This window comes from Dendropsophus ebraccatus, chromosome 1 (assembly GCF_027789765.1).
Source record: "Dendropsophus ebraccatus isolate aDenEbr1 chromosome 1, aDenEbr1.pat, whole genome shotgun sequence".
NCBI lineage: Eukaryota > Metazoa > Chordata > Amphibia > Anura > Hylidae > Dendropsophus > Dendropsophus ebraccatus.
In genome coordinates, this window is record NC_091454.1 from 58759046 (window position 1) to 58769194 (window position 10149).

Here is a 10149-nt window from a genome sequence, read left to right on the forward strand (position 1 = left end):
TGCTGTATAAGCAACTAATGCAGATGCAAGTTTTATGTTGCTTTCAGTCTGGTTTTTGGAGACCGATGGACGGGTCAGGAGTTGCATCACTAATATGGTGCACACATTACGCCTGTATTACGCACATGTCTAAGTGGCCTTGCAGTTTGCATTAGGTCTTATGATGGTGAATAAAAACTTTGTGTGATCTAATTGAAATGAATGAAACTGTTACAGCTTCAAGAGAAGTTTGCACATCTAAAGAAGATTCACTATGATGAGAACAAAAAGCTGGAAGATAAGAGGAAGGAGTTAGAAGAAGAGATGAATGCATTCAACAGGAGGAAAATGGCGGTGGAGTCCTTGCAATCGCAGTCATTCCAAGCAACTTCTCAACAGCCTTTAAAGAAGGACAAGGACAGGAAAAAGTAAGTGCTTGTAATCCTCCTATCTCTTCCCTTATCAGCTGCTTCTACTTCAGTCTGTTCTGTATCCTGTTACTTCCACTGGCTGTCAGTTGTCTATTTAACTCCATGCGACATATCCAGAAGTACTGAATGTAAGCAGCCGTAATAGAGCTGCCATAGAAGTGTGTGTAGCTATATCTTGCCTTTTATATGTGTTTGATTTCTGATGGAGGCTTTGAATGAGCAGTACAGAAAGAGTGCGGAGTGTCAACACTTTGCCTCTGAAAACCAAGCTAGATATGCTGTGCAATCCATGACAGTCAGGGACAAAACTACTTTGGTCTAGGCATTGGTGGGTTCAGATCGGCTCTGTCCCCAAAATGTGTGTTGTTAGACACACACTCCCCTTGCTGAATGTAGAGGGACAGCAAGGGATCTTGTACCCAGTTTAGGCAGCAGTGTTGTGATCTATATAGAATCCTAAGAATGAATAGCGTTTTAGATGTAAAAGGTAGAATAGTTTGTTACTCAGGCTTTGTGACTTCCTGCAAGCATGATTATGTTGGATTATATGGACAATCTGCGCAGACAGATTAGACAGATTATACCATTTATATTGATGCTATTTTACATCTGTGAAATGAAGATTTGTGTTATAGAATTGATGTGAAAAGAAGTAGATTGCATAGTACTAATGGATGTTGCTTATTGTTATAAGTCTTTTTCCCCATTTTCCTTTCTTGCCATGATCTGATGGCAGTTCATAATCCAAGTATATATTTTATATCTAGTTATCATTGGTCCCTGGAGCCAAGCATTTTGGCATGGGATTTGTATTATGGATTTATGAAGCGGACATCCGTACTACTGTATTCGTTGTCTGTATGCACTGTATAATAAGGAATCTTGCAGCTTTCTTTTTACATAGAAATAAGTTCTTACTTTTTTTTTTTTTTTTTTAATTTTCTCTCATTTTTCAATGTTCTATTCCTGTCAGAGAATAGAACATTTTCATTTATATTCCGTTGCTAAAAATCTGCCCCAATAGTTTCCATGAAGCACTGAATAGACTGGCATTGTGCTGCGGGAAGATTTACACAGTACAGTACTATTGGTGGTGTGGAGAAGGGGTTACTCTTGCACTGGCCTTGCAAGGTGCTGTATAAGTAGAAATAAAAAAAAGCAGCAGCAGCAATGCAAGGAAGGGATTACTATAAGCAGTTGAACTGCTGCCGAGAAGCTATAGGGAGGGGGATATTACACTGCAGCACTGTGGGCATATAACATTAGTACACTGGTATTTAAACAAGAGTAGTGAGAGATGAGATTTACCTTTTCAGGAGCAGTGTGGATCACCTTGAGCTGGCTGAGTTTGCAAGGTCATGCTCCCCCTTTTCTACACACAGCACATACTCAGCCCTGTCCCCACTTTCTTTTTTTTCTTTATTTAGAAATCCACAAAAGAGTGGGCAACAATGCCTCCCCTCCCACTTCCAAGCTCAATACATGGTCTAAGAAGGAAAGGCAAACCACTGAACAGACTGTCCCCACTTCCTGTATTCATGGTCGGCTCCAGGGAGCAGAAGGCTTTAGCAGGCTTCTGCTACCCAGACAACCCCTTTAAGTGGTTGAGAGTTCTGCACTGTAACAGGCACAAAGCTGGCTAATGTTTAATTATGTAGAAATTTACAACTTACAACAACTGAAAAATCCTTTCTGAAGGTGGTATACCTATGGATATAAAGACACCTGGCCTTGGTGTCTTATGGTATCAGCAGATTTCTGCGAGTTGTCCATTTCCTTTTACTTGGTTTGTTTTATGTTGTTTTTACATTAATCGTTATTTTATTAAGTATTCTTAGTTTATTTTGCTTTTATGTTCTTTTTTTTCAGTTAAGATGCACAGACTTACATGTCAAGATTGGACTTACAGGTTCATGTCATTACATTACATGAATTCTCACCATCCATCCTAACATTGTATGTGTGGACCAAAGCATACAGAGATCCTGGATACTGCAGAGTTTACAACGTACCCTGTTATTTTATTATGTGCAGGAATAATGTGAGTCCTATTCATTCTAGAAGCTTGAAGCTTTTTAATGCAACACCGAATGTCTATTTAAAACTCTTACCAATACATTTAACATGTGCATAATATGACACACCCGAGACATCCATGATATATAATTGTGCTAATTATTGACTGGTAGATAGAAGATTCACTGTGGGTAGAGATTTGCTATTCCCAAAATGCCTGAGGAAGGAACGTTTGAGTATAAATAAGAAATTCTGATACTATAGTTCACCTGATATGTAATGTGCTATAGAAAGAGATTTGCTCTAATCTATCTTAATAATGGGTTGACATTAAGCACAAGGCAACATTTATAGGCTGTGGAGTCCATAGCTGACCATTGTAGACCATTAACTGTGAAATGGATGACTGTTTTGTTACATGCAAAAAATATTTGAAAGGTAACATCTCTGCGAACAGTTTGTAGGGTTTAACATGGTGTAAAGGTTTGCTGCAAGGTGACATGAACCCTACCATTGGCATCTTTTGATGTTTTGAAAGGTGTCAAGCTGTATTACTCCTTTATGCTTATTTCACTTTTTACACTTTCTTAAAATTACTTAAAGGGAACCTGTTACAATGAAGATGCAGTCCAGTCTGCAACAGCATGTTATGGCTGAGCAGATTAATATACGGTATAGTATAATTTACTCATGTAAATATCTACATAGTCAGGACTAAGTAATCATATGGGCGGTCCTTCTTGGTGATCTCTGTATAAATGTGCATATAGAGCACTGCCAATCACTGAGTAGGACCGCCCATATGACTATTTAGTCCAGAATGAGCCAAGGTTTCCATTAATAAATGACAAGTTATCTCCTATACCATGCTGCCTGCAGATTGGACTGCATTTTTAATGTGACAGGTTCTCTTTAAAAGACTGATCCTTTTATTGGATTGTCAATATTGATAAGAGGGATAATTTAGCTGTTATGACCAAAAACCTTCATTTTCTTCCAATGTCTTTTTGTTTTGTTTTCAAATATAGTAAAGGGGTTTTCTGGGGGGAAACGTTGGCGTATTTTTAAGGAAAGGACATTGGTATGTTATCGTTGGAGGCATAGCCCCCCCTTCCTTAGTGACTAGTGATACAAAAGGGAATGTCATAACCCCCACATTGTTTAATCTGGCATCAGCTCATCCTTACTAGCAGCTGTATGGATGGTACCTCAGCCCCATCAAGTGATTCTGGTGATCAGTGGGGATCCCAGGGCTCAGAGCTCCAATGAACACACATTAATGGCCTGTGAACCCCCTCATTGCCCAAAAACCTTTTTAAATGAAGTAGACGGGACAATCTGAATAATACGTTAGGTTCAGTTTTAGTTACTTTAAAATGTACAGAACTGTCAAGATATTTTCTATGTAATGCTTCTATACATCAATTGTATAAAATATTTAAGCTCTTACTGAATAAAATAATCCTGTATAACTTTAGATTTATATATTTTGGCTGACATATAGTAGTTTATAATATACGTGTTTCCACAGAGCAAGTTGCTAAACAGTACTCGCAGTGCTTAGTCATGTGACATTTGCTATAATTGACATTTTTTTTTTAAGCAGAGAAATGTTTTAATACTTTTTGCACCCAGAGGACACTCCAGAGTTGGGGTAAATTATGGTTTTGTAAAGCTTATCATTCCTCTACATGACAAAGTTCTTTTTTACTGCTATTATTTTATGCTATGTTACTGTTTGTAAATATATACAAAATAGGTGGCTGCATTGTTCTTCTTAGTTACCCTACAATATGGGCATTTAAAGGGCAATGTTACCAGGTACAAAATGTAGGGTAAAGCTGCGTATAGACTTTTACTGGCAGCTAAAATTGAGCCTAGTTCCCCAAGCACCTTTTATTCCAGAAGACAAAAAAAAGATCATCAGGACCTCAAGTAAAAAAAAAAATAACGGCAACTGTAGTGTTCTAATGCTAATACACATTAGCCGGCAGAGCCCACTGAGATCTGCACGCAACAAAAGAAATTAGCAGATTTTTTGTTTTTTAATTATTTGCTAAATGCTAAATTAAACAACTTTCTAAGTAGTCTACATTTACAATTTCCTACCATTTTTGTGATTTTGAGATTTTTTTTTAATTCCTTCACGTAGCTGGCTGTCCTGCTTGTGTCATAATTCTAACAGCAGGTTGTTCCTGTCTGTGTTGATCTGTCTGTGGTCTACCCTTTCCTTCTCTGTTACCAGCATGAAGCAGGAGATTGTAAACTGCAAAAAAACAGTTTTAAGGGGGTCTATGATGTAAATTCCTGCTAGAGGGCTAAAATAATAAAATCTAACTTTCATTGCTGAGTCCAACATTACCACCTCTGTCTGTGTCCTCTGATGTGGACTGGGACAGAGGTGTGACTAGTCCCAGGTGGCTCCCTGCTCAGATGACTAGTTGCCGCCGCTCTCCCCGCCTCGCACAGCTTGATTGAACGTCTTTTTCTCTTCAGCAAAGCTGAACATGCCACGAGCTGCACAGTAGCTGTATACAGTGCTGCAGGGAACCATATCAGCATAAAGTGTTCAGGGAGGGCAGATCAAACAGAATATACAGTAAGGATCCTATCATATGGCCCAATTATAAACTGTAAATATGCGCCAATCTGCTAGATCTAGAGCAGCCCTTGCCTCACAACTTACCTTGCCACATTCCCTGGTGTCCTCAGGCCTTCACTGGTCTCTGCAGCTCTGCCTTCTCTGCACAGGCCGCTGGCCACTCAGCCGGTCCCAGGCCACTGTCCGCAAGCCACTTAGCCAGTCTCTGGCCTAGACCGCCCCGGCCTGTGTTTGGCTGAGAGGCTGTCGGTCCTGTCAGTGCAGAGAAGGCAGAGCTGCAGAGACCAGGAAAGGCCCGAGGACACCAGAGAACATGGTAAGGTGGATTAATACTTTATACTACAATCAACCATCGTCCGTGAATCGATATTACACGTAGCGATGCGCGCCTGATTCTAGGTCTGGACCTAAAGAAACGATCAGCCGATCGTTCTTTCTATTAAACTGAGTGATAGTCGTCCGTATTGTCCTGATTCGGCCTGGCTCCATGTAATAGGGCCCGAAGTCCCACTTTACACTTCAGAAACCCAGATAGATATCCTAACCCATAGGGTTCTATAGGGCACTGAAACCCCTCAGGGGGCCTCGTAGAGCATCAGGTTTACTACTTAAGTGGAGAAATAGAATTTTAAGTATTAAATTTATTTGGAGTATCTTGTTCTGTGGGTGCATGTCATTATACTGGTAATAAAGTACATCTGGCTTCCCTCTTTGAATTTTACATTTGAATCCTAACAGACCACCAGCTTGGGAAACGGAACTATAAATCTGAAGTTGCAAAGGATTTGCAACACTGGTGACTTGGGTTCAAATCTGGCCAAAGATAACATTTCTTAGCCCTGTGTTTTTGTTAGTTTCCTCCAGGTACTCAAATACACACTAGGGTCAATTTGTGAGCATACAAAGAGGAAATAAGAAATAATAAGCCTTGTTGGACAGGGCCTGATGCGACCTATGACAATCTTTGCCCTTGGCTAATGGAGGCTTTTCCCAGACATTTGCCAGTAGGCCATAGTATAAAGCTGTGATATCTGGAGGGCCACCAATCCCAAAAGCAAACTGATACCTGACAAGCAAATGATTGCAATAGCCAGTAACCACCGCAATAAGCAGAAAGCACAGCTTACAAATAAATCTAGTAAAGCGCAGTTCTTGGATGCAATGTGTAGTTTTATTGCAGGGACCTTGTGATACTTCAGCTGTTCAGCGCATGGTTTGACAGGTTTCCACTTTTGTAGATCTAAGTGGTTGAAATTTAGTTGGTACTGCCTGTTTCTTAGTCTTCTAATTTAATATTTATCATTCACATATATAATGTGTCTTTTAAGGGCTTATAAATTTTGACAGACTAGACTGTTGACTGCAGTGACATTTTATCGGCATAACTAACTGGGATTAATGATCTGATAATGGAGAGCACGAAAACAGTGGTAAAGTCAAGTTCTTAGTGTGGTCATACATATCCCCAATCCCATGTACAGAACAGCCAGTGCCTGCTTATGGCTGTACTGTCCTTGCTCTGCCTATCTGATTGTTCTCTTGTGTAACAGTGGCCATACACCTTTTAATGCTGTTTGTTTGGCAGAAAGTATTCGCTACCAATCCCTAATGTGTTCTCAGTGGGGAGAGGAGGGGTAAGCCTCTGGTGGCTTATCGCACTGAGAACAATAGTGTCTAGCAGTTGAAATCCGACATGCCTGACACTTCTCTTAGGAGAGAGCCAGGAGGTCACCCTAAAAATGACAACAATTTATTGACTTTAAAATATAACTTTTTAATATGTTTAAATTCACCCAATCAAAAATAGGAAAACATGGAAGATATGGCATATGGCACTAGAACTATGTTATTAAATTGCAACCTGATGACACCGTTATGGGACGTCATTGAGGATCTATATTCACCAGTACATCCCACCTGTACCTGTAGTCACCTGATCTAGGAGAAGCTCAGATGAACTACACACCCTGGGAGTCTGCTTTCCTACATATTATCCATGTTTCACCCTTTTTGATAAACATTAGACATTTTATATTAAACTATATGTTTTAAGGTCACTTTCTATTGTTAGTGCAAGAATAAGTGTCTACATGTATTGTACCTATATTTTAATTGCAGTTGTTTTGAGGTCCCCCTACACATTAGTCAGTCTGTCCGATGAACAAGCCAGCCAAACCCGCTGACTGCCGTAGGACAATGTATATGGGCACCTAAACACCTCATTCAGAGAGACACATTGTTGGGGTATAATGCCTGGACTCCCCACAGTTGTGCAAAATCAAACTTAAAGGGAATCTGTCAGCACCTGGGCTGGTGCCGAGGTGCTGACAGTGCAGTGAAGTTGCATGTCCGTTAATGTATGCGGTACCTTTCTTTTAGTAATCCGTGCAGTAATTTATTTTTTATTCTTGCCTGTAACTTGTAGTGGTGAGGAGTTTGTGCCGCACTTAGGCACGCCTCACCACCGCTTCCTCCTCCCTCCTGCTGCCCGGCCTGACCTCCTGCTTCCTGATGACATTGCTGGCAAGGGCTGCGTGCCGACTTGGCAGTATGCCCACAGTTGCACCGCTCATCTACGCTACGGCGCATGCGCGATTCGGGACGCAGGGTCCAGGGGCGCATACTGGCAAGTCTGCATGTGGCCCTTGGCAGTAACGTTGTCAGGAAGCGGGAGGCAGAGCCGGGCAGCAAAGAGGGAGGAGGAAGCGGTGGTGAGGCGTGCTTAAGTGCGGCACGAACTCCTCACCACTACAAGTTACAAGCAAAAATAAAAAATAAAAAAAACGACTGCACGGATTACTAATAGAAGGGTACCACATACATTAACAGACATGCACCTTCACTACACTGTCAGCACCTCGGGATTAGCCCAGGTGCTGACGGATTCCCTTTAAGGCCCAATAGATGGGTCTAGGGTTCCACACCTGGAATACAGACAAGTAAAGAAACAATACACCTGTCTGAGGGCTTAATTCTGATAAGTCTTTTGCATATTTAATTCCTAAAGTGCAAAAAAATCTCATACATACAGATATTATTTCTCAATAAGCTTCCTTTTATGGGGTCAGTGTGTTTTCCTGCATATTGTTTCTGTAACATAAGGTACTACTTCCCATCCAGTTTGTATAACTTGCCATTCACAGATTTTATGGTGCTGGATACATTGACTGCTTTACTCCTAACTTGTGTGTTCATTGAGTTGTATATTGTAATATGACATTTTATTACTCACTTTACAGTGGCCAAACAACATCACTTGTTAGAATACATAAAGGATTGTTTTTTGTTCCGCCATTGTGACTTTGTATTTTATTTTTGGAGATCCACCTGTTTACTTTGTATGTTTTTTTTTGTTTCTTTTTATTAAATTTCACTTTTATTTTGCATTGTGTTTGTGTTTTATTTGTTACAATTCATGCCTAGTTTTTTTTTTTTTCCTCTAGCTGCAGGCGTTCACCCTGGATCTGATTTAAGCTGGATATAGACTGTCATGTTGATTTCAAAAGTTTGCTACTACACTGAGACTAGTTGGGATGATAGATGTTGATCATTTAATACATGTTGTACTTCTATAGTCAGTTCATAGTTAGCACGGAATAAGCATAAAGTCTCTATGGAGGTTGATATGAATTGATTACTAGAAGGAATTGAGAACACAAGAAAATGGGTGGCAATGTATATACTTTTCTATAACCTGTAAAAAAAAATAAAATATGAGGAATATGGTGCACATTGCACCAATCAGATTCTCCATATTCCCTCCAATCTCTGCAGGAATAAAACAGTGTAGTTATTCACCCTTTGCTGGGTAGGAGCAGTGTGTGAAGGCCATTGCTGAGGAATAGGGATAAGCAAATTTACAGTAATAATGAAGAAAAGCGCTTCGTTATTTCTGCAATCCGCTTATCAGCAGCTGCCTTTTAACTCACTGCCGCTTCTCCCCAGGTGCTGGGAAAAGCTGGATCCAGGCCTGGGAAACTTCTCCCAGTTTCCCAGGACTGGATCCATCTTTTCCCAGCATGAGGGGGAGAAGCGGCAGTGAGTTAATAGGCAGCTGCTGATTGCAGAGATAATGAAGTGCTTTGCTATTACTGTAAATTTGCTCATCTCTACCGAGGAAAAATGAACTCAACAACCTAACCCTATGTACTCAGTTGCTGAATGTATGGTATACAGGTTTAGTGGTAAGACCCTGTCCCAAAACTATATGAGGCGGTTTTACTGTTAAATACAGCATAAACTTTTACCAGGCATCCTGAAATTGTGCAAAATTTATGTCTCGTGTTGTATCTAATTTTTGTGCATCTTGCTCGACACTTTATCAGACTTTACATCAAGTATTTCTACACTTACATTTTGCTGCATTTTATTCCATACTTACACACTGAAAGCAGTGTTCCAGTCAAAGAAATAAAAATAAACATAATTTAAAAAACTGATGAAAATGTCTTTTTTAATAATGGAAGTCAATTAAAAAACGGATGCACACAGTTGAATCAGTTTTTTCCATCCGTTTTTTTTGCAAAAAACGTAGTGTGAACCCAGCCTTACATGAAGAATTTCAGAATGATTCCACACCCAAACGCATAAACCAATGTCAAATGCAACCATAAAAAGGTCAACATACATAAGGGAGAGGGGGCAAGTTTGTGTAAGTCAAAGAGTACCAGTCAAATGAGAGTGAATGAGAAGAGGGGGTGGTTTGTGTCTACCAGGGTTCCTAGATGCTTTTTAAGCTTTTGGGGTACCCTCAGATCAGGGCTACGTAGCTTTTATTAATCATCTCATTCAGACTGCAATGAATCTCAGAAAAACACAGGGTGTGCAGTTTCCTTGCATGTGCTATAGCTGCTAGAAAGGTAAAGGAGCCTAACCTTTGTCGATTGCAGGAAAGCTCTATCCCTGTCAACTTCATCACAGTCGGCTGCACACTCTTGTTTACACAGGAAGTTGTGTAGCCCACTATTAATAATTTAAATGCCCGTGCAAAAGATGGGAACAGCCAAAGAACATTTGATTTTTTTTTTTTTTTTGTCAGTTGATCACTAGCCCTTTTATGTGAGCCAGTTATCAGTAGTGAGTGCTCCTGTCTGCCAATAATCAGCCCTATGTATAAGGATT

General features: G+C 40.2%; 1 protein-coding gene across 3 annotated transcripts in view; it reads left to right on the plus strand.

Moving 5' to 3' along the window:
• The window catches only part of SEPTIN8 (septin 8), a 51903-nt gene extending 44192 nt beyond the window's left edge, over positions 1–7711 (plus strand). For all 3 annotated transcript variants that reach the window (XM_069971557.1, XM_069971547.1, XM_069971565.1), the window contains 2 exons: positions 217–407; positions 2280–7711. In XM_069971557.1, coding sequence (XP_069827658.1) covers positions 217–407; positions 2280–2283 — 195 coding nt within the window. In that variant the 3' untranslated portion in view covers positions 2284–7711. The remainder of the gene's footprint in view (positions 1–216; positions 408–2279) is intronic.
• The last annotated feature ends 2438 nt before the right edge of the window (positions 7712–10149 follow it).